General features: G+C 38.0%; 2 protein-coding genes across 6 annotated transcripts in view; one reads left to right on the top strand and one right to left on the bottom strand.

Annotated features, from left to right (window-relative positions):
• The window catches only part of PIBF1 (progesterone immunomodulatory binding factor 1), a 245,544-nt gene extending 242,675 nt beyond the window's left edge, over positions 1 to 2,869 (bottom strand). For all 3 annotated transcript variants that reach the window (XR_004054729.1, XM_010377651.2, XM_030922358.1), the window contains exons 1-2: positions 2,577 to 2,869; positions 1,201 to 1,499 (exon numbers count right to left, since the gene is read on the bottom strand). Coding sequence is in view for 2 of the 3 variants with exons in the window: in XM_010377651.2 (XP_010375953.1) it covers positions 1,201 to 1,452 (252 nt within the window). In the remaining variant the exon portion in view is untranslated. The remainder of the gene's footprint in view (positions 1 to 1,200; positions 1,500 to 2,576) is intronic.
• The window catches only part of DIS3 (DIS3 homolog, exosome endoribonuclease and 3'-5' exoribonuclease), a 32,027-nt gene continuing 10,526 nt past the window's right edge, over positions 2,832 to 24,332 (top strand). Inside the window, exons 1-15 of one of the 3 annotated variants that reach the window (XM_030922356.1) lie at positions 2,832 to 3,325; positions 3,578 to 3,645; positions 3,926 to 4,083; positions 6,553 to 6,746; positions 7,441 to 7,514; positions 8,843 to 9,010; positions 9,571 to 9,735; positions 10,890 to 11,003; positions 11,128 to 11,265; positions 12,111 to 12,257; positions 12,674 to 12,790; positions 13,054 to 13,155; positions 13,784 to 13,848; positions 13,941 to 14,025; positions 16,025 to 16,152. In XM_030922356.1, the coding sequence (XP_030778216.1) occupies positions 6,653 to 6,746; positions 7,441 to 7,514; positions 8,843 to 9,010; positions 9,571 to 9,735; positions 10,890 to 11,003; positions 11,128 to 11,265; positions 12,111 to 12,257; positions 12,674 to 12,790; positions 13,054 to 13,155; positions 13,784 to 13,848; positions 13,941 to 14,025; positions 16,025 to 16,152 (1,397 nt within the window). In that variant the 5' untranslated portion in view covers positions 2,832 to 3,325; positions 3,578 to 3,645; positions 3,926 to 4,083; positions 6,553 to 6,652. The remainder of the gene's footprint in view (positions 3,326 to 3,577; positions 3,646 to 3,925; positions 4,084 to 6,552; positions 6,747 to 7,440; positions 7,515 to 8,842; positions 9,011 to 9,570; positions 9,736 to 10,889; positions 11,004 to 11,127; positions 11,266 to 12,110; positions 12,258 to 12,673; positions 12,791 to 13,053; positions 13,156 to 13,783; positions 13,849 to 13,940; positions 14,026 to 16,024; positions 16,153 to 24,332) is intronic. The other 2 variants (XM_010377646.2, XM_010377649.2) reach the window with 2 other exon arrangements.

The following is a 24,332-nucleotide window of genomic DNA, read 5'->3' as shown; positions in this document are numbered from 1 at the left end:
TAGCCTAGGCGACGGAGCAAGACTGTCTCAAAAGAAAAAAAAAAAAGAGAAAATATACCTCATATGTGCTAGATTTTTAAAACCGAGTCTACAAAAGTAATTCATCCATATCTACCTTTAAATCACTCCATATTTCAATATTCAAATTATTATTATCATTTTGAGCTAGGGTCTTGCTCTGTCACTCAGGCTGGAGTGCAGTGACACGACCTCAGCTCTCTGCAATCTCTGCCCCTGGATTCAAGTGATTCTCTTGCCTCAGCCTCGGGAGTAGCGGGGCCCATAGGTGGAGCACCACCACACAGGGCTATTTTATTTTATTTTATTTATTTATTTATTTATTAACAGCAAGGTGATCTCACCATGTTGGCCAGGGTGGTCTCGAACTCCTGAGCTTGAGAGCAATCCACTGGCCTCAGCATCCAAAGTGCTGGGATTACAGGTGTTGGCTACCGCACCTGGCCTCCAATTATTATTATTATTATTAGTTTTTGAGACAGAGTCTTGCTCTGTTGCCCAGGCTGAAGTGCAGCAGCGCGATCGTGGCTCACTGCAAACTCCACCTCCCGGGTTCAAGCGATTCTCCTGCCTCAGCCTCTCACCTCAGACTCCTGAGTAGCTGGGATTACAGGCACCTGCCATCACGGCTGGCTTTTTTTTTTTTTTCAGTAGAGCTGGGGTTTCACAATGTTGGCCAGGTTGGTCTCAAACTGCTGACCTCAGGTGATCCAACTGACAGATAAAACTGTATTTGTCAGGTACAACATAATGTTTTGAAATATATGTACATTGGGAAATGGTTAACTCTAGCTAATTAACAAATGTTTTACCTCACATAGTTATCTTAGTAATAAGAACACTTAACATCTGCTGTTTTTTTCAAGATTACAATGTCATTAACTATAGTCACCATGCTGTACAATAGATCTCTTGAATGTATTCCTCCTATTCAACTGTAATAATGTATCCTTTGACCAACATCTCCCCAATCCTCCTTTACCCCAATCACGTCAGCCCTCGGTAACCACCATTCTATTCTCTACTTCTATGAACACCAAAATTATTTAAAGGCTATACTTGTCAAGAAATATAAATGTATCATTTCAAGTTCAGATAATGTGTGTGTGTATTTAATTCTTATTTACCTGCCATTTGAAGACAATAAAGCATACAGAAAACAAAATTTAAACCTGATCTTACCTTTGTAAGATAATCCACTTTCAAATTGTCGATCATCATAGTTTTCTGGGATAGCTCAATTTTTAGTAACTGAATATTATGAAGTAGTTCTTTTCGTTCAATTAGCTGCCTGGTGATTTTGACTTTACCCTCTCGCTCTTCTGATGAGGAAATATCATCCGTAGGAACTGTTGTTTCTAAACTAATATCTTCAGATTCTAGAGAACTAGAGATGTTCACTTTTTTTGACTCCTTTGAAATTTTTCGAGACATTTTTATTATTATGGATCAGTTTTCTTCTCTAATTCGATTTTAATATTCTGTAGGTTAAAAAACAACATTAACTTAAAAATTAACTGCAGAAATCATGGACCGTATTGAAGAGAGACTAAGGATTCCTTAAATAAATATTAGGCAATTTAGTGCACCCCTAATCTAGAACAGATTATTGCAGTAAGTTAGTGCCCAAATCAAACACATTAATTCCTACTACGAACTCAGTCTTCGAGGAACTTTAAAGAAACAAAACAAACAAACAAAAAACAACAGTTCCTGGGGGGAGGAATCTTATTTGGACAAAACAAAGAAATGTACAAGATGAAGAAAAAAGCCCATCATAATCAAGAATGGCACTACTAAAAGCAACACATGCTCAAAGATAACAGAAATCACGACTGAGTTGGTCAGGGAAAGGTTACACGGAGGTAGCACTTAGACTCTTAAAAGACTTGGACAGGCATAGTAAAGAGGAGAAATCATGCAGTTATTAACGATACGTGAGTGGAAGTAAAAAAAAACAAAGCCAAGTCTTGGAATAGTTACTCCTTCCATTCCCCCCCGCCCCAAAACACACACACACACACACACACACACACACACACACACACACACACCCCTCCTTAACAATCAAGACTGGAGGGCCTTATATGTCAAAATACGGTTGGATTTTATTTTATAGGCAATGAGTCATCACTGAAAGTTTTTTAAATAGGGAAAACAGGTAGACAAAAACATTTTTTATAGATAGCAGAATGAAAACAGGGTATAAGTTAAAGAAATTCTAAATATAACATTACTCTTTCATAAGAATGTTAGCAACTACCTTAATACCTCATGATATAACAAATTATGCTATTAAATATTTCGGTTTTTCTAAACTGAATGATAAGGAAAGGTGTATGGAGTGGAAACAGCGAGAACTATACTAAGATCGGGCTCCCTCCTTTTTGAAGGGAAATGGGTAAGAAAAAGTGAATTCAAAGACAAATCCTCTCCTCGATTACAAAGGACCCGAAACGGGGACTGCCTACACACTCAGCGTGAAAATTAAGCCCCAAACTTGGCAGGTCGGGGGATTCCTTGCCCCACGCGGCAAACGGATGACAGTCGCAAGTTACCTCGAAAGAGTCAATTACTCCACACTGAACGCTTGACCAGCCGCCAGTGCAGATACTTCGAGGGACCAAAGGCGTCTCCAGTCGGAAGCTCAAGGTTGCAGGCCCTCAACAAGGGATTTCAGGGCAGGGGACCGTTAGGACCAGTAACCAAGACAACCATCTCCGCACCCGTAAGGAAGATAGAAGAAGCACTCCCACAAGCCGCCGGAAGTCAGCTCTCCCGGATGTTCCGAGGCGCTGAAAGCAATACACGATGGGAGGTGGAGTCCAGAAGCGAGCCCCGCCTAGGCTACGGGCGGAAATGGCTCCTCGCCTTGCTTTGCCGCCCCTCCTCACTCTCGCCCAATCCCCGCGGCCGTCAGAGAGCCAATCAACGTTTGTCTCGACATTTTACCGCGAGAAGTGTTACTAATATCCAGGAACCGAAAAGGGAGAACCTCCGGATGAGGCATAGTTGTGTCCTAGCTTGAAGCCTTTTGCCGGAGCAGTGCTGGGGTTAGCATTCTGCGCGGCGAGGCAAGATGCTCAAGTCCAAGACGTTCTTAAAAAAGACCCGGGCGGGCGGCGTGATGAAGATCGTGCGCGAGCACTACCTGCGAGACGACATCGGCTGCGGTGCGCCCGGGTGCGCAGCGTGTGGCGGGGCGCACGAGGGGCCGGCCTTGGAGCCGCAGCCCCAGGACCCGGCGAGCAGCCTCTGCCCGCAGCCGCACTACTTGCTGCCTGACACTAATGTGTTACTGCACCAGGTGCGTGGGCGGGCGAACCGCCGACAGCGAGGCCCCACCGGGACAAGGGGGTATGACACGTAGGGAAACTGAGGCTCAGGGATTAGGGTCTTTGGCAGTGTCTCATATCTAGGGGAAGGGAAACCCCCTGGGGACCCAAGCTGCCTGTTCCCCAGGCCGAGGTTCTTTTCCTTGCGCTTTAAAAAATGTAGTTTTTGGAGTCGTATTTTAGACACGTTATTTTTCTAACTCCTGGTGTCTCTTCTGCCTTAGATTGTAAGTGCCTGGAGGCCGGGGACCTGGGCTTCTGTGGCCTCCAGCCTGCGACTCCCAGGCAGCTTGTAAGTGCCTACGAACAAAAACTATGTGGGCCAACGTATTTCTTTATTAATACCCTTAACTCTACGAAGTCTTGTGATTGGTCTGTTTAAGTGTGCTTTTTAAATAGATCTGAAGGATTTAGTGACTGTTGTTTTCTATAGCCAAATAGCTTCTTGGCTAACTTATTCAGTGTTTTTAAAACATAAAGTATTTATGCCCAACATAAAACAGGATTTTGTGTTTGACAGAGGCTACTTACAAATGAATATAGGAAAAATTAACTTACTTTCTTTTTTTAAGATTGATGTTCTTGAGGACCCTGCCATCAGGAATGTAATTGTGCTACAAACAGTTCTTCAAGAAGTGAGAAATCGCAGTGCCCCCGTATATAAACGTATCCGAGATGTGACTAATAACCAAGAGAAGCATTTCTATACTTTCACTAATGAGCACCATAGGTAGGAAAAATATTGCTAAGTTAAATATCAGAAAACCACAGGATTAGCTAAATTGGGAAGAGGGTTCCTGTGAGTAATTTGTGACATTGTCAGTAGGTAAGTGATAGATTTCATACCCTATTTGATTCTTACATCGCTGTGCAGAAGATAATGCTAAGTGAATCTCTCTGAGGTCCCACAGGCATTGATAGGCTCAAGCCTAAAACCAAGGCCTGCTGACTCCTAGACTACAGTAGGTAATTTTATTTCCAAAATGTTTTCATTTTGAATTGGTTTTAGCTTGAGTTGGACCATAGACTCTTGGAAGATGAGATTTGCCTAAGTTCTTGGAATGCCATAAAATGTGAACAACAGGGTAATAAAATGTATGAGTTTGTGAAGTTTCTATTTTGTTTAAAAGTAGAAAGTAGATTTATTCTTAATGGTCTTTTAAAAAGTTTAATACTTTGCAGCTGATTACATTGAGCAAGATTAGGTTAAGGAGCATAATTCTTTGTTTGTTTGTTTTTTTTTTTTGAGACGCAGTCTCACTCTGCCGCCTAGGCTGGAGTGCGGTGGCATGATCTCGGCTCACTGCAACCTCCGCCTCCCAAGTTCAAGCGTTTCTCCTTCCTCAGCCTCCTGAGTAGCTGGGATTACAGGCACGTACCACTATGCCCGGCTAATTTTTGTATTTTTAGTAGAGACAGGGTTTCACCATGTTGGTCAGGCTGGTCTCAAATTCCTGACCTCGTGATCCGCCCACCTCAGCCTCCCAAAGTGCTGGGATTACAGGCATGAGCCACCGTGCCTGGCCAAGAATAGAATTCTTTGTTGTGCTTTTAGATTCAAGACCTTTGAACTCAGTGTGTGGTCTCAGAAAATAAGATATTGCCTATTATGTTATATTACATAAATAATCTATGATGGGTATTTATGGTACTTTTATTGGATTAGATCAGGGCTTCTCAATCTTGGCATTACAGATATTTTGAACTGAATTTTTTGTGTGTGTGGTGGGAAGGCTGTTTTATACATTGTAGGATGTTTAACAGTGTTCCTAGCCTCTTTGGCAGAATCACCACCCCTTACCCCCACCACCACCACCACTCAGTTGTAATGATGCAAAATGCCCTGGGGGGCGAATTCACTGAATTGAGAACCATTGGATTAGTGTGTAGGATTCTGGTAATGAAATTCCATCAGATTATGCACATTTTTAAAAACCTTAATTTCTCAACTTTCTTGATTCTTATATCTCAAACTTCAATGTCCTTGTAAAGAATACCAGTAAAGCCCTTGTAGGCTTCTTATTGTTAGTACCTCCTTGAAATCCAGAAATAGGAACGTCACTTATTTTTCAGTGCAGAAAGACCCACGTTTGAAACCAATTCAAAAATTTATGACTCTGTCTTTCACTGATAAGCTTTAAGCATTAGCAGCTGGGCATGGTGGCCTATGTCTGTAATCCTGGCACTTTGGGAGGTTGAGATGGACAGATCACTTGAGGCCAGGAGTTCAGACCAGCCTAGCCAAATTAGCTGGTTGTGGTGGTACATGCCTCTAGTCCCAGCTGCTTGCGAGACTGATTTGGGAGGATCGCTTGAACCCGGAGGTAGAGGTTGCAGTAAGCTGAGATCATGCCACTGCACTCCAGCCTGAGCTGCAGAGCAAGACTCTGTTTCAAAAAAAAAAAAAAAAAAAAGCATTAGCAAGTGCATTCAACGATGAGGAATAAAATAATTCTAAAACGATTAATATAAATCGATCAGATTATAAAATTGAATCTACTACCATTAAGTACTGGAAGCTATTATAGTGAACTTTGCTGTTGTACTGAAACCTGGCTTTGATGAACAGATTTAAAGAAATAGATGAATGTGTTGACATTTGGGAGTTTAGATAAAAGAAATATGTAGTATCTATTAATATACCTGGCTTTTCAGTCTCTACATAGCTTCAGCTATTAGTGTTTACCATGGATAATTTACATGCATTATTTATTAGTGACTGTAGAATTCTGATTATAAATGATCTACTTACACTATTTGTAGCTTTTAGGAATTGCTATTAACCTACAGTTTGAGTGAAATCTGATTATCAGACCTGTGAAATTGTATTATAATTTATCTCAACAAACTATTATTTAGTGTCTCAACCTGAAGTATAAATTCTGATCTTGAATTTTTCTTTTTAGGAAAAAAAATTCTATTAGCCTTTTTCTTGTCCCATTAATAACATAATTTTCTTCTTTTCCTAGCAAATTGTTTCTTAAAAACTTAATTATAGGAATCTTAATTTCTTCTCTGAGGTGTACATCTGAATACATTCCAGAGAAAAGATATACCATTGACTTTTTCTGGTTTAGTGGTTAAGCATGTATGTGCTAAGAGTTTTCACAAGGATATGTGTGTCTATCCTTGTGTCTACTGATTTCCTTTTATTTCGTTTTTTTCTTTTATTTCGTTTTTTTCTTTCCTTTCCATTTAGAGAAACCTATGTAGAACAAGAGCAGGGAGAAAATGCTAATGACAGGAATGATAGAGCTATTCGAGTAGCAGCAAAATGGTACAATGAACATTTGAAGAAAATGTCAGCAGACAACCACCTGCAAGTTATCTTCATAACAAATGACAGGAAAAACAAAGAGAAAGCTGTAGAAGAAGGAATACCAGCTTTCACTTGTAAGTCTAAATGTAGAAGTACTTAGTGCATGTTTGCAAATACGTGTAAAAATCATCATCAGACCTATAGTCAGATGTTCACTTTACTATTTAGTATTTTCGTAGTCCTATGTAACTTCATGTGATATTTTTGTATTTTTAAATTTCACGTAGTTTTTAAGCTAAATATGTTGTGGTGCCCAGTGGCTGTTAATTTTCGCCTCAGTATTTGCAACTGGTTTAGCGATGAAATCTCATAAATACACTGGAACGCCTGCCTCTGCTTAGGCATGATCACATCAACAGATTTTTGGGTTTTGTTTCTTAAATAAATTGAGGCCAGGTGCCGTAATCCCAACACTTTGGGAGGTCAGGGCAAGAGGCTTGCTTGAGACCAGGAGTTCAAGACCAGCCTGGGCAACATAGGGAGACTATGTCTCTACAGAAAAAAAAAAAAAGAGAGAGCCATGAATGGTAGTGTGTAACTATAGTCCCAGCTACTCAGGAGGCTAAGGCATGAAGATAGCTTGTGCCCAGGGATTCTAGGCTGTAGTGATGTGTCATTGCACTGCTGCACTCCAGCCTGAGAGACAGCGTGAGACTGTCTCTTAATCAATGAAAGAATGGCATGTATACTGTTGCAAACAAGACTATCCATCTTTTTTGTATCTAAGGAAAAAATACTATCAAAAATGACATAAACTTATTTTTTCAGGTGAAGAATATGTAAAGAGCCTAACTGCTAACCCTGAACTCATAGATCGTCTTGCTTGTTTGTCTGAAGAAGTGGTATGTTTTTGTTTTGTTTTGTTTTTGAAAAGTAAAAATATTAAAATAGCCACTTTGGAATATTAGGCACATAGATACCAAATTTAAAAATTGGAATGTCGGTGGGTAAGCTGGATTTGGAATAGTTGTGTTATAAACAAGAGTGGATGTCATAGGCTTATTGAAATGCCATTCCTAAAAGACAACTTTCTAAAATAGATGTATTCCCATTAACCTGAGTAGGGCCTGTTACGTGGTAGCACTGTTTGGTTGAGGAAAAAATGAATGGAATCCATGGCTGATTTGTGAATAAAGAGTAACTGTTGACAAGTAAAGAAATGGCAGGCACTGCAGGCAGAGAAAGAAGAGGGAGGGGAGTATCCAGATAGTAAAGACCTATAACTTATTCTGTAGGTTAGTAATTTTTCAATTGATTTAAAAAGATCTCTCAGAAGGGCTGCTATGAAGAGGAAAGGATTCTGAGATCCCTTTCTTATATATCAGGCTAAGAAAAAGCAAGAGTATATGAATGTGGATTGGTGGAGCAGGAGAGAATGATCGGAAATAGTATTTATTTGTAAGACCACTCTCGTGTCAGTGTGTAAGATTATGCATTTTATCCAGGAAAGATTAGAGGCAGAGAAGTGAGTAAAGGAGTCATTGCAATAGCTGATGTGAGAAGGAGTGCTAAGGGAATAATTAAATTCTGAGCCTTCATTTTCTTATATATAAATATGTAATGTTTAGCAATAATGATTTCATAATATTGTTGTAAGGATCAAATAAGATGATAACTGTGGCATTAATACAATTTTCATCTCAGTGCCTGGCACATAGGTATGGTAAGTATAAATGGTAGCCCTTGTTATAGAAATAGGTTTTAAGTGATAGGACATTATATGTAAATCCAATCTTTACATTTCTGTCATTCCTTCTTTCTTTTGTGATACTTCATGAAACCAAAAGGAAATGAGAAGTTAAAAGTTGAGTTTGATTTTTGAAATACAGATTAAGCATTGCCCTAATATGTAGCCACTTAGTTATATGTGACTGTTTAAATTTAATATGTATTAAAAATTCAGTTTCTTAGTGGTACTATCTATCTTTCAAGTGCCCAAGAGAAACTTGTGTCTAGTGGCTACCATATTAGAGATCACAAAATGAATACTTCATCATAGAAAGCTGTTTTTATTAGCACTGGCCTATGAGAAAAGCTACTATATTTTTTCCTATTCAGAGTTGTGTATACCATAATGTAGATTTCAAAAATTCCCTGATATTAATAATAGTTGTGTATTGAGTGAACAGAAGACTTATTAGCGGCATCTTTTGGTTTGCTTATTTCATAGAATGAAATAGAAAGTGGAAAAATAATATTTTCAGAGCATCTTCCCTTAAGTAAGCTACAGCAAGGCATAAAATCTGGTACATACCTTCAAGGAACATTTAGAGCCAGCAGGGAAAATTACTTAGAAGCTACAGTATGGATTCATGGTGACAATGAAGAAAATAAAGAGGCAAGTATATAAATAAATTTCTTATACACTAAAATAAAGATGCTATTTTATATATTATGACCAGTTAATGGTAAATACTATTTGCGTAACATATGAGGCTTCACATTCTTTAAAGCAAATAGTAACTTTTTTCTTTCTTTTTTTTTTTTTTTTAACAGTGCTCATGATTTGCCAGGTAGTTTTTTAAATCTTTGCGCATGGCATTTCATTTAATGTTCAACCCAACCTATAAAAAACTAGGTAGCGTACTCTTATTTGACCAATCAGGACCTTGAGATTTAGAGAGCATAAATAATTTTTCCAAAGTCTCTTGGTACTAGCGTAAGTTATGATGGAGCCATGAACACAAGCTGTATATTCTGACTTACGTTTTTTCTACCTGATATTGAGAAATTAAGGTTGTGAAATTAGGGACACAATAGAGAAAGAAAATCTATAAAGGAGGAATAGAGATTCCATAGAGGCATTCAGAATGTATGTAAATATCTGTTAGATGATCTTCCCTTTAATATATTGCCATTAAAAATATTTGGGCTCATGCCCTCTGTTGTTTTAAACAGATAATCTTACAGGGACTGAAACATTTAAACAGAGCTGTTCACGAAGATATTGTGGCTGTGGAGCTTCTCCCCAGGAGTCAGTGGGTAGCACCATCTTCTGTTGTTTTACAAGATGAAGGTCAAAATGAAGAAGATGTGGAGAAAGAAGAAGAGAGAGAACGAATGGTATGAATCTAAGCAGGATTTTTTTTTGTTTGTGTAGCTTTGTGTTATTAATATGTCAGCTTTGGAAGACAACAGGTTTCATTGCTTTCAGATTTATTGCATAAAATTATAGTTTTGTATATTTAACACATGTCATACACATTTTTTTTTCTCTTCTATGTAGTTTTATTGTCTTAATTTGCTCAAATAAATGGGTTTAAATGCAAACAGACTGTTAATACGAGTATGAGTTAATACAAGTATGAAACTGAAAATCTGTAACATTCAAGTATGTTATTTGACTTAGTGAGGTTTAGGTAAATACAAATTTAAAATTTTCTGAAATGCTTTAAGTAATGTTTTAGGAAATGTTTTAGAAATGCTTTAGGTGAAATTCCCTTAACATAATAGATGTACTTCTGGGCCATTATATTTGGGCAACTTATCTGGTACCATATTTATTATGAAGAGAATACTTTCAGTTATTTCTTATGATATAAGCTAAGTGTACTTGATATGACCTATTTATTTCTGTATTTTATAATTACAGTAATATAAATAGTTGGAATACATGTAATAGTTTTTGTATTCTTCTTTTTCCATCATTTATATACATTGCTCTGGAGTCTCATTGTGTAATTATCCATGGAGAGTCCAGGCCTTTGGATAGTGTTAAGAAGTGAAATACCATAGGAACTTTTGTTATTTCTAATAGCAGACACTCTTTATTTGGGTTTTTATTTTGTATAAGGAAGAATCTTTAGAATGAACAAATAAAGGTCCAAAGGGAACTAGTCACCATACCACATAGCTAATTTATGCAAACTAGTACTCAAAGCCTAGTCTAATTCCCAGACCTGTATGTGTATTTTAGTCAGTAAATCCTCATGTTAATCCTGAAAAGTGTTGAGTTCTAACATGTGTATTCAGTTATATTTATTTATTTGTTTTTGCTTTTTGATTGTTTTGTAGTGCTTTATTATCAAGAGAGAATGTCTGTGGTTTGGTTTGGCATGTTCTTGTCTAGAATTTTGAAACATCAATATTCTGTAGTCTTATGTCATAATTTACTGCCTGAATGGATTAGTATCCATGTATGTATTTTGATTTTGAAAGGAAATTGCTTGATAATACTTAGAGGAATATAACTGAACATTATTATTTTTATATCTCAGCTTAAGACTGCCGTAAGCGAGAAAATGTTGAAGCCTACAGGCAGAGTTGTAGGAATAATAAAAAGGAATTGGAGACCATATTGTGGCATGCTTTCTAAGTCAGACATTAAGGAGGTGAGTAAAGAGCGTTTACTGTGTAATAAAAAAAAGATAAACATTTAGTAGAACTTACAGCCTTTCTTTTGCCTCCATCCTCAGATGTTTTTTATGTAAAATCTTTATTCCTAATTTTTGCTAGTCAAGAAGACATCTCTTTACACCTGCTGATAAGAGAATCCCTCGAATTCGCATAGAAACCAGACAGGCTTCTACATTAGAAGGACGGAGAATTATTGTTGCTATTGATGGTTGGCCCAGAAATTCCAGATATCCAAATGTAAGCTTAAAGTATTAATTTTATTTGGGGACGTTTAATTAAAATTTTGTGAATAGTATTTCTACTTTTAATAAAAATGGAATCACTTTTATGTAGGATTTGTACTGAAATTTAGAAATATTTCACAAAGTGACCTGGTAAGTAGCATATTTACTTTGAAAATTAATTTTATGAAATTCCAGTGTAAATCATTTGGTTACTTTTATGTAAATTTCTTCTTTTTGAGAGAGAGTCTCACCCTGTTGCCCCGGCTGGAGTGCAGTGGCGTGATCTCGGCCCACTGCACCCTCCACCTCCCAGGTTCAAGTGATTCTTGTGTCTCAGCCTCTGAATTAGCTGGGACTACAGGTGTGCGCTACTGTGCCCAGCTAATTTTTAGTGGAGATGGGGTTTCGTCCTGTTGGCCAGGCTGGTCTTGAACTGGCCTCAAGTGATCCATCCGCCTTAGCCTCCCAAAATGCTGAGATTACAAGCGTTAGCCACTGTGCCTGGCCTCTTTTATGTAAATGTTTAAACCAATGATTTTTATTAATCATGGCTATGAAAACTGAGTTCTATACAGATTCTAATCAACAAATTTTGAAAAGATTATATTGGAAGCACATTTTAAATTTGAACGTTAATGAGAAATAGATGCTTTAGAATGTAAGAGCTGGACCCTTACGAAGTTTCCATCATAAATCAGTTGAGAAGTCTTATCTAATATACCACAGGGTCATTTTTCAGAAGTCATTTTGGGAATATTTAGGAATACTGAGATGATATGTAAATGCTGAAGAATTTAATATGATAAGATGTAAATTTGCTGTAAAATACGCATTTCTAACAGTGCCTCTTGGTTTCAGGGACACTTTGTGAGAAATTTAGGCGATGTTGGAGAGAAGGAGACTGAAACAGAAGTTCTGTTACTTGAACACGATGTTCCCCACAAGCCTTTTTCACAGGCTGTTCTTAGTTTTCTGCCAAAGATGCCCTGGAGCATTACTGAAAAGGTAACTTGAAAGTAATTTGTAGTGACTTTATAAATTATTATATCCTCCCTAGTTTTGTTTAATTTCTGTATGTGTTTTAAATATGTAGACACCACGGGCCCTCTTTTCCTGCATTTTGTTGGGTCTAGCATTTTTAGGAATTACAGGAGAAGTCGTTTGCTTCTTCATTGAAAGGTAAGTTTGTCTGTGGGGCAGACACTTGCATATGTTAAATGTTTCAAAGGGAAGGAAACCATTAGTTACAAATCATATGTGGTGTCTCTCTGCTCCAGTGCAGGAAAAAGAGATGTGGTTGTCATCAAGAAAATACAGCTAAATTGTTTTTGTATAAGTATTACTGATTTCACAAGAGCTATTAATATGTTGTAGTTGTGCTTTGGAAATAATTTATTTGTTTATAATTTCATGTCTTCTAGGACATGAAGAACCGAGAAGACCTGAGACATCTGTGTATTTGTAGTGTAGATCCACCAGGATGTACTGATATAGACGACGCTCTACATTGTAGAGAACTCAAAAATGGAAATTTGGAGGTATAAATATGTAATAATGTCCTTACCTAAATGTAGTTCTGTTCTGAGTTCATTTTCTTCTGACCTAGAATAGAATTTGCTTGTTAATTACTCTTGTGAAGTATAATTATAGCTGCAGACTATTGGCCATATGTCAGAAGTTGAAATGGCAGAGGTGACTGAGTCTTTTTTGAATTTAGCTAAACTTTATCTTACTGAAACTCCCATTAGGTACATTTACCCAGTCAAGCATATTGACATCCTTTTATTTTTGTCTTTTTAAGGTTGGTGTTCATATTGCTGATGTGAGCCATTTTATTAGGCCAGGAAATGCCTTGGATCAAGAATCAGCCAGAAGAGGAACAACTGTGTATCTTTGTGAAAAGGTAAATGTATTGAATTTAAAAATTTAGCAATCATAGACACCTAGGGATTTTTAAACAGCCATGAATTACCTAAGAAAGATACATGGAATAAGATGGCTTTCAATCACTAAATATATATAAAATTTTTGTTACCAAGTGGTTCAAATAACAAGTAAAGTATTAGGAAAGTCAAGGGGAAGGTTAAACTTAGTCTCTTAGTGATTTATTGTCAAAGTTCTTCTTTATACTTTATTTCCATAAAAGTTTAGTTTCTCTTTTCTTTTTTTGGTATTTTAAAAACACCTTGTAGTTTGTATTAAGCATTGGAGAAAGGTCCAGTCATAGAGTGCCAGTTATCAAGTATAAACTTACACAGACCAGAGATTTAAAACTTTCAGAGGACAGCTGGGTCGTTAGTATAGAGGACTTAAACTGAAGTCCAATTTTCCTTCATAGCTTTCCTTTAACAATTTTGTGTAAGTACTTTTATAGAAACATTCCTTTTATTTGACCTTTTCTCAATTATCCTATTTATAAAAACCAGAACACTTTTCTTTCCTTGTTTAATTAATATTATTTGAGAATAGAACCTCAAATAAATGTATGGATATAGCTAAGTAATCTGTGGTTCTATTTTTATCTTTTGCAGAGGATTGACATGGTTCCAGAGTTGCTTAGCTCTAACTTGTGTTCCTTAAAATGTGACGTTGACAGGTATTTCTGCATGTTTTTTTTTCCTTAAAGACATTGTATTTACTACTTTAACCCAATTCCCATTAACAAATACTCTGTATTTTCCTTCATAGGCTGGCATTTTCATGTATTTGGGAAATGAATCACAACGCTGAAATCTTAAAAACGAAGTTTACCAAAAGTGTTATTAATTCAAAGGTTCGTTTCATGGCTACTAATCTCTAATTTTTAAACTTTTTGGTACTTTTTTGAAAACTAAATAAAGTTAAATTTTTAAAAGATTTGTGTATATGTATATATACACATATGTAAAAATATATATTTGAAAAGGGATGTTATGTATAATAGTTTATATTTACTTAACCTAAAATAGAAAAAACATGTACATATAAATGCCTGTGATATAAACATGGTCTAAAAAAGTCCACAGCTGCAGGCACGTGCTTACACACATACAGATGCACTTAAATTTACACTACAACTCATTTGGCTCTTTGCTACCTACTCTCGGAGAAGAATGCAGAACAGGCCACCAGAGTCTTATTGCCAGCTTTCTTGACCCAGCTAATACCAGGCCACAGTAACCAGCCCCAGCCTCGGTGCCATCACCTAAATTTGAGATTGCTGCCCACTTCTTGAGAATTTTTCAATCAAGCTGGATGCTCTTTTGAACATGTAAAGTGGGTACAGATAAATGTATTTCAGTTTGAGTCGGTGAGGGGGAAGAGTCTTTCTAGGCAGAAAAACAAGTGCTAGGTCTGTGCCCTCAGGATAGAATGGGGGCATTATTATAGCAAAATTAAGAGGGTTTTTTTTTTTTTGTCCAGTTATCTGCTTAATTTTTAATGTGATTCAGAAATTAGTTCATGTTGCAGTTGTCCTGTATTCAGAAACTTACAAAGTATATATACTTGAGAAGACCAACTGTTGGTTTTATGCCTTAAGTCAAGAACCTTAGTAATTGAAGCTGTTCCTACTTATAAATGGTTAGTGTTTTAAAAGTGAGCAGGTACACTGCTTCTTTCTTCACATTTTCTCACAGAAATGATATTTAAGTCACTGTTGGATTTCAGTAGAACTAGCCTGAGATCTTGTTTCTTCGGAATGGAGCCAGGTTGTCTTTCTTGTCCTTTTCCTTTTTTTTTGTACTTCTCCCAAGAATCCTTTATGTTCTCTCTTATTTTGCCCTACATCTTTCTTCAAGGTTTGCCAAGCCCCTTATCTTCTAATGATCTGTTTTCCAAACTTAACCTGTTTTTTCTGGCCCTTTGGCATCCTTGCTGTTCTGCTAACTAGTGGTTGCACAGAAAACTGTTAGACTGATAGTGATGTGTGAATTATTTAAGCCATCACAGTTTGTACTTAGTAAGAATGACTTTTAGTTCTTTAAGACTTTTAGTTCTTTTAAGACTTGGTCAGTATAACCAGTATAAGACTTGGTCAGTATAACAAAATGATAAGAAAACAAACCTAGTGAACACATAACATAAAACCTCTTTCAGAGGGGAAACTCTTAGTAGATGAGTTGGCTATCCCAGGAATCTGACCGGACCTGCATTATCTAACTCTGTTACGCTCTTTCTTCTTTTCACTTGTGAAGCTACTCTTGTAAGCAAGAAAAAAAAAGAAAAAAAGAAAAAAATGGTGGATTTCTCTGAGAGAAATAGGAACAGAAGCAGTTATTTGTATATTTGCATTGTTTATCATTGGGGATTTAACTCTTTTCTCCTATGATTTGTCTGGTTTTTACATACTTAATTTGGGTATTTATTAGATTTCCTGCAAAACATGATGTCTCACCTCCTGTAGTCTTAATTATTTGCGGGAGAATAATAATTATCTGGAAAGGATTTCACATTTGTTATCAGAGGAAGAATCCATCTAACCTTTATGTTGTAGCATTATCTGGGTATTTATACAGTAACTGGAATATGCAAGTAAAGTTTAAAGTTTATTTGCTAACAACATTGCCATTTTACCTTTTAAAATATGTTTGTTTATGTTGTATAATGCCTCAGATAAGAATTAATGAACCAGAAATCCTAAATGTGTAGTATCAAAGCTAAGAATTTGTGTTTTGTTACTGATTTTAGGTTTTCTGAAATCATGGATTTTATGTAGTTAAAGTAGGAGGACATATTGAAAACCATATTTCTATCATTTATAAGAATTATATAACATACAATTTCTTTTTTAGGCATCTCTGACTTATGCTGAAGCTCAGTTGAGAATTGATTCAGCAAACAGGAATGATGATATTACCACTAGTCTCCGTGGACTGAATAAACTAGCTAAAATTCTGAAGAAAAGAAGGATTGAGAAAGGGTATATTTTGTTTTTCATAGTATTAAGATAATTTTTATACTCTTTACATTGTTTGATCATAGGCAATAATGAATTATTTAAAAGGGTGAATAGAGACTCCTGTTTCTTCTAGCTTCCATTCATTCATTCATTCATTCATTTATTTGAAATGGAGTTTCACTCTGTCACCCACGCTGGAGTGCAGTGGCACAATCTTGGCTCACTGTAACCTCCACCTCCCGAATTCGAGTGATTCTCCTGTCTCAGCCTCCCGAGTAGCTGGGATTACAGGTGCCCATCACCACGCCCAGCTAATTTTTGTATTTTTAGTAGAGATGGAGTTTCGCCTTGTTGGCTAGGCTGATCTTGAACTCGTGACCTCAGGTGATCCACCCACCTAGGCCTCCCAAAGTATTGGGATTACAGGTGTGAGCCACTGTGCCCAACCTCTAGCTTCCTTTTAAGTGTTAGCAACTTGATTCTGGACTGATGTTTGGTCAAGAGTTCCATCCTTGTAATTTGTTGTGTTAAAAAATTGTGTTTGAGTTAAAGATACTGAAGAAATTCCAGGAAGGCAAGAACTCCCTAAGACTTCTATAAATTGTTTCTAATTTTAATTAGAAATAAGTTTCCAGATTGGACATTGGGTTTCAGAGGTTTAAATAAATGGAGATTAGGTCCTCCTTGCACTTTAAATTTTAGAAATTATTTAATTCAGCCTCCTCATTTTTTAGGCAGTTAAAAGTGCATAAAAAGAGTCTTCCCAAAGATCTGACTAGTAACAGATCTGAGTCTTTTAGCTGTTAGAGCATGGCTTTTGCCTAACTACAAAAGGCATAAGGTATAGAGTATTAACTCAGGCATGTTGAAGGAAACCAGTTAAGAGAAATTTTACTCTTAAAAGACGTTGTTGATTATCAGAGGAAACCAAGTACATGAATCTTCCAGATGTTGGTCTCAGAGTTCCCAAGTCCACCTAGGATAGGGTCACAAGCAGTTACTAAAGGTGTGGTGAGTGCGGATTGTACATTTGTGTCATTTCATAAGATGTGCCTATTTAAATTCATTAAAATTAATAAAATTAACAACTTAGTTCCTTAGCCTTACTAGCCATATTTCTTTTTCTTTCTTTTTTTTTTATTTAAGTTCTAGGGTACATATGCACAACGTGCAGGTTTGTTACATATGTATACATGTGCCATGTTGGTGTGCTGCACGCAACTTGTCAGCACCCATCAACTCGTCATTTACATCAGTTATAACTCCCAATGCCATCCCTCCCCCCTCCCTGCTCCCCATAATAGGCCCCGGTGTGTGATGTTCCCCTTCCCATGTCCAAGTGATCTCATTGTTCAATTCCCACCTATGGGTGAGAACGTGTGGTGTTTGGTTTTCTGTTCTTGCGATAGTTTGCTGAGAATGATGGTTTCCAGCTGCACCCATGTCCCTACAAAGGACACGAACTCATCCTTTTTTATGACTGCATAGGATTCCATGGTGTATATGTGCCACATTTTCTTAGTCCAGTCTGTCACTGATGGACATTTGGGTTGATTCCAAGTGTTTGCTATTGTGAATAGTGCTGCAATAAACATACGTGTGCATGTGTCTTTATAGCAGCATGATTTATAATCCTTTGGGTATATACCCAGTAATGCGATGGCTGGGTCAAATGGTATTTCTAGTTCTAGATCCTTGAGGAATCGCCATACTGTTTTCCACAATGGTTGAACTAGTTTACAGTCCCACCAACAGTGTAAAAGTGTTCCTATTTCTCCACATTTTCTCCAGCACTTGTTGTTTCCTGATTTTTTTAATGATTGCCATTCTAACTGGTGTGAGATGGTATCTCATTGTGGTTTTGATTTGCATTTCTCTAATGGCGAATGATGATGAGCATTTTTTTATGTGTCTATTGGCTGTATGAAAGTCTTCTTTTTTTTTTTTTTTTTTTTTTTTTTGAGACGGAGTCTCGCTCTGCCACCCAGGCTGGAGTGCTGTGGCCAGATCTCAGCTCACTGCAAGCTCCGCCTCCCGGGTTCATGCCATTCTCCTGCCTCAGCCTCCCGAGTAGCTGAGACTACAGGCGCCCGCCACCTCGCCCGGCTAATTTTTTTGTATTTTTTAGTAGAGACGGGGTTTCACCGTGTTAGCCAGGATGGTCTCGATCTCCTGACCTCGTGATCCGCCTGTCTCGGCCTCCCAAAGTGCTGGGATTACAGGCTTGAGCCACCGCGCCTGGCCGAAAGTCTTCTTTTGAGAAGTGTCTGTTCATATCCTTTGCCCACTTTTTGATGGGGTTGTTTGTTTTTTTCTTGTAAATTTGTTTGAGTTCTTTGTAGGTTCTGGATATTAGCCCTTTGTCAGATGAGTAGATTGCAAAAATTTTCTCCCATTCTGTAGGTTGCCTGTTCACTCTGATGGTAGTTTCTTTTGCTGTGCAGAAGCTCTTTAGTTTAATTAGATCCCATTTGTCAATTTTGGCTTTTGTTGCCGTTGCTTTTGGTGTTTTAGACATGAAGTCCTTACCTATGCCTATGTCCTGAATGGTATTCCTAGGTTTTCTTCCAGGGTTTTTATGGTATTAGGTCTAACATTTAAGTCTCTAATCCATCTTGAATTAATTTTCATATAAGGAGTAAGGAAAGGATCCAGTTTCAGCTTTCTACTTATGGCTAGCCAATTTTCCCAGCACCATTTATTAAATAGGGAATCCTTTCCCCATTTCTTGTTTTTCTCAGGTTTGTCAAAGATCAGATGGCTGTAGATGTTTGGTATTATTTCTGAGGGCTCTGTTCCATTCCATTGGTCTATATCTCTGTTTTGGTACCAGTACCATGCTGTTTTGGTTACTATAGCTTTGTAGTATAGTTTGAAGTCAGGTAGCATGATGCCTCCAGCTTTGTCCTTTTGACTTAGGATTGTCTTGGCAATGCAGAGTCTTTTTTGGTTCCATATTAACTTTAAAGCAGTTTTTTCCAATTCTGTGAAGAAAGTCATTGGTAGCTTGATGGGGGATGGCATTGAATCTGTAAATTACCTTGGGCAGTATGGCCATTTTCACGATATTGATTCTTCCTATCCATGAGCATGGTATGTTCTTCCATTTGTTTGTGTCCTCTTTTATTTCACTGAGCAGTGGTTTGTAGTTCTCCTTGAAGAGGTCCTTTCCATCCCTTGTAAGTTGGATTCCTAGGTATTTTATTCTCTTTGAAGCAATTGTGAATGGAAGTTCATTCATGATTTGGCTCTCTGTTTAGTCTGTTACTGGTGTATAAGAATGCTTGTGATTTTTGCACATTAATTTTGTATCCTGAGACTTTACTGAAGTTGCTTATCAGCTTAAGGAGATTTTGGACTGAGACAATGGGGTTTTCTAAATACGTAATCATGTCATCTGCAAACAGGGACAATTTGACTTCTTTTCCTAACTGAATACCCTTGATTTTTTTCTCTTGCCTGATTACCGTAGCCCGAACTTCCACCACTATGTTGAATAGGAGTGGTGAGAGAGGGCATCCCTGTCTTGTGCCAGTTTTCAAAGGGAATGTTTCCAATTTTTGCCCATTCAATATAATATTGGCTCTGGGTTTGTCATAAATAGCTCTTATTATTTTGAGATACGTTCCATCAATACCGAATTTATGGAGAGTTTTTAGCATGAAGGACTGTTGAATTTTGTCAAAGGCCTTTTCTGCATCTATTGAGATAATCATGTGGTTTTTGTCTTTGCTTCTGTTTATATGCTGGATTACGTTTATTGATTTGTGTATGTTGAACCAGCCTTGCATCCCAGGGATGAAGCCTACTTCATCATGGTGGATAAACTTTTTGATATGCTGCTGGATTCGGTTTGCCAGTATTTTATTGAGGATTTTTGCATCAATGTTCATCAGGGATATTGGTCTAAAATTGTCTTTTTTTGTTGTGTCTCTGTCAGGCTTTGGTATCAGTATGATGTTGGCCTCATAAAATGAGTTAGGGAGGATTCTCTCTTTTTCTATTGATTGGAATAGTTTCAGAAGGAATGGTACCAGCTCCTCCTTGTACCTTTGGTAGAATTTGGCTGTGAATCCGTCTGGTCCTGGACTTTTTATGGTTGGTAGGCTATTAATTATTGCCTCAATTTCAGAGCCTGCTATTGGTCTGTTCAGGGATTCAACTTCTTCCTAGTTTAGTCTTGGGAGAGTGTAAGTGTCCAGGAAATTACCCATTTCTTCTAGGTTTTCTAGTTTATTTGCGTAGAGGTGTTTATAGTATTCTCTGATCGTAGTTTGTATTTCTGTGGGGTCGGTGGTGATATCCCCTTTATCATTTTTTATTGCATCTATTTGATTCTTCTCTCTTTTCTTCTTTATTAGTCTTGCTAGTGGTCTATCAATTTTGTTGATCTTTTCAAAAAACCAAGTCCTGGATTTATTGATTTTTTTGGAGGGTTTTTTGTGTCTCTGTCTCCTTTGGTTCTGCTCTGATCTTAGTTGTTTCTTGCCTTCTGCTAGCTTTTGAATGTGTTTGCTCTTGTTTCTCTAGTTCTTTTAATTGTGATGTTAGGGTGTCAATTTTAGATCTTTCCTGCTTTTCTCTTGTGGGCATTTAGTGCTATAAATTTCCCTCTTCACACTGCTTTAAATGTGTCCCAGACATTCTGGTATGTTGTATCTTTGTTTCAAAGAGTATCTTTATTTCTGCCTTCATTTCATTATGTACCCAGTAGTCGTTCAGGAGCAGCTTGTTCAGTTTCCATGTAGTTGAGCGTTTTTGATTGAGTTTCTTAGTCCTGAGTTCTAGTTTGATTGCACTGTGGTCTGAGAGACAGTTTGTTATAATTTCTGTTCTTTTACATTTGCTGAGGAGTGCTTTCCTTCCAGCTATGCGGTCAGTTTTGGAATAAGTGTGATGTGGTGCTGAGAAGAATGTATATTCTGTTGATTTGGGGTGGAGAGGTCTGTGGATGTGTATTAGGTCCGCTTGGTGCAGAGTTGAGTTCAATTCTTGGATATCCTTGTTAACTTTCTGTCTTGTTGATCTGTCTAATGTTGACAGTGGGGTGTTGAAGTCTCCCATTGTTATTGTATGGGAGTCTAAGTCTCTTTGTAAGTCTCCAAGGACTTGCTTTATGAATCTGGGTGCTCCTGTATTGGGTGCATATATATTTAGGATAGTTAGCTCTTCCTGTTGAATTGATCCCTTTACCATTATGTAATGGCCTTCTTTGTCTCTTTTGATCTTTGATGGCTTGAAGTCTGTTTTATCAGAGACTAGGATTGCAACCCCTGCTTTTTTTTGTTCTCCATTTGCTTGGTAGATCTGCCTCCATCCCTTTATTTTGAGCCTATGTGTGTCTCTGCACGTGAGGTGGGTCTCCTGAATACAGCAAACTGATGGGTCTTGACTCTTTATCCAGTTTGCCAGTCTGTGTCTTTTATTTGGACCATTTAGTCCATTTACATTTAAGGTTAATATTGTTATGTGTGAACTTGATCCTGTCATTGTGATATTAGCTGGTTATTTAGCTCGTTAGTTGATGCAGTTTTTTCCTAGCCTCGATGGTCTTTACATTTTGGCATGTTTTTGCGATGGCTGGTACTGGTTGTTCCTTTCCATGTTTAGTGCTTCCTTCAGGGTCTCTTGTAGGGCAGACCTGGTGGTAACAAAATCTCTAAGCATTTGCTTGTCTGTAAAGAATTTTATTTCTCCTTCAGTTAAGAAACTTAGTTTGGCTGGATATGAAGTTCTGAGTTGAAAATTCTTTTCTTTAAGAATGTTGAATATTGGCCCCCACTCTCTTCTGGCTTGGAGAATTTCTGCCAAGAGATCTGCTGTTAGTCTGATGGGCTCCCTTTGTGGGTAACCCGACCTTTCTCTCAGCTGCCCTTAACATTTTTTCCTTCGTTTCAACTTTGGTGAATCTGATAATTATGTGTCTTGGAGTTGCTCTTCTCGAGGAGTATCTTTGTGGCATTCTCTGTATTTCCTGAATTTGAATGTTGGCCTGCCATTTTCCCCCTCACTTTCAGGCACACCAATCAGACGTAGATTTGGTCTTTTCACATAATCCCATATTTCTTGTAGACTTTGTTCATTTATTTTTCCTCTTTTTTCTCTAGACTTCTCGCTTCATTTCATTCATTTGATCTTCAATCATTGATACTCTTTCTTCCAGTTGATCGAGTCGGTTACTGAAGCTTGTGCATTTGTCACCTATTTCTCTGGTTTTTATCTCTGTCAGTTCGTTTATGGCCTTCTCTGCATTGATTTTTCTAGTTATCCATTCATCCATTCTTTTTTCAAGATTTTTTAGTTTCTTTGCACTGGTTACGTAGTTCCTCCTTTAGCTCTGAGAAGTTTGATCGACTGAAGCCGCCTTCTCTCAACTCGTCAAAGTCATTCTCCATCCACCTTTGATCCATTGCTGGCGATGAACTGCGTTCCTTTGGAGGGGGAGATGCGCTCTGATTTTTTGAATTTCCAGTTTTTCTGCCCTGCTTTTTCCTCATCTTTGTGGTTTTTTCTGCCTTTGGTCTTTGATGACGGTGACGAGCTGATGGGGTTTTGGTGTGGGTGTCCTTCCTCTTTGTTAGTTTTCCTTCTAACAGTCAGGACCCTCAGCTGTAGGTCTGTTGGAGATTGCTTGAGGTCCATTCCAGACCCTGTTTGCCTGGGTATCAGCAGTGGAGGCTATAGAAGATAGAATATTGCTGAACAGAGAGTGTTGCTGTCTGATTCTTGCTCTGGAAGCTTCGTCTGAGGGGTGTACCCCGCCATGTGAGGTGTCGGTCTGCACCTAGTGGAGGATGTCTCCCAGTTAGGCTACTCAGGGGTCAGGGACCCACTTGACCAGGCAGTCTGTCCATTCTCAGATCTCAGCCTTTGTGCTGGGAGATCTACTGCTCTCTTCAAAGCTGTCAGACAGGGTCTTTACCTCTGCCAAGGTTTCTGCTGCTTTTTGTTTACCTATGCTGTGTCCCCAGAGATGGAGTCTACAGAGACAGGCAGGCCCCCTTGAGCGGCAGTGGGCTCCACCCAGTTTGAGCTTCCCCGTGGCTTTGTTTACCTACTTAAGCCTTAGCAATGGTGGGCACGCCTCCCCTAGCCTCGCTGCTGCCTTGTAGTTAGATCTCAGACTGCTGTGCTAGCAACAGTGGAGGCTCCATGGGTGTGGGACCCTCCCGTCCAGGTGTGGGATATAATCTCCTGGTGTGCCGTTTGCTAAGACCTTTGGTGAAGCGCAGTATTAGGGTGGGAGTTACCCAATTTTCCAGGTGTTGTGTGTCTCAGTTTCCCTTGGCTAGGAAAAGGGATTCCCTTCCCCCTTGCACTTCCCGGGTGAGGTGATGGCTCGCCCTCCTTCAGCTCTCGCTGGTGGGGCTGCAACAGCTGACCAGCACCGATTTTGCAGACTCCCCAGTGAGATGAACCCGGTACCTCAGTTGAAAATGCAGAAATCACCCGTCCTCTGTGTTGCTCACGCCAGGAGCTGGAGGCTGGAGCTGCTTCTATTTGGCCATCTTGCTCTGGTCCTACCAGCCATATTTCAAGTGATTGGTAGCCACATGTGACTAATGACTATCATATTGGACAGGGCACACATAGAACATTTCCATCACTGTTGAATGTTCTGTTGGATAGTGTTTGAAGTAGTTATATACCTATGTCTACTAACACCTCCGTTTTCAGGGAATTTTTTATGTGATCTTAAATATGCAACTTGAAACTGAAAGGATCATTTGAGTGTGCTAAAACCCAGTGGACACTATTAAATTTGAGCAAAACTTTCACACAAGCTTGTCACTTGGGTACAAGAAGAAGATAATTAATTTTTTTTGTGTGACACAAAACACCAGAGTTTTTTTTTTAAGCAATGTAAAATGCAAATTGAAGCTGTATTTATTTTAATAGTTTTAAGGTAAGAATTTGCATTTGTAACATAGCTTTTTAAAACTGGAAAGGATTTTTTAAATTTCAACAGTCTGTATTTTTAATTTGGTGAGTAGATGGTTGCCTACTGGGAAAACATCATTGAATCATTTTAGTCTTAGGGAGAATTGAAAAAAAAAAATAAACTATCTTTTGCCTTCTTAAAGTATTAATACTCATGGGTAGACATAACGTTTTATGTGTTCTATGAGGAAAAATGATCAAAATGTGATAAGTGTACCTTGCTTTTTATGTCAAAATACATTAATAAATACATATCAGAC

This window comes from Rhinopithecus roxellana, chromosome 18 (assembly GCF_007565055.1).
Source record: "Rhinopithecus roxellana isolate Shanxi Qingling chromosome 18, ASM756505v1, whole genome shotgun sequence".
NCBI classification, from domain to species: Eukaryota; Metazoa; Chordata; class Mammalia; order Primates; family Cercopithecidae; genus Rhinopithecus; species Rhinopithecus roxellana.
The sequence above is the reverse complement of the archived record's forward strand: the minus strand, read 5'-3'. Positions and strand labels throughout refer to the sequence as shown.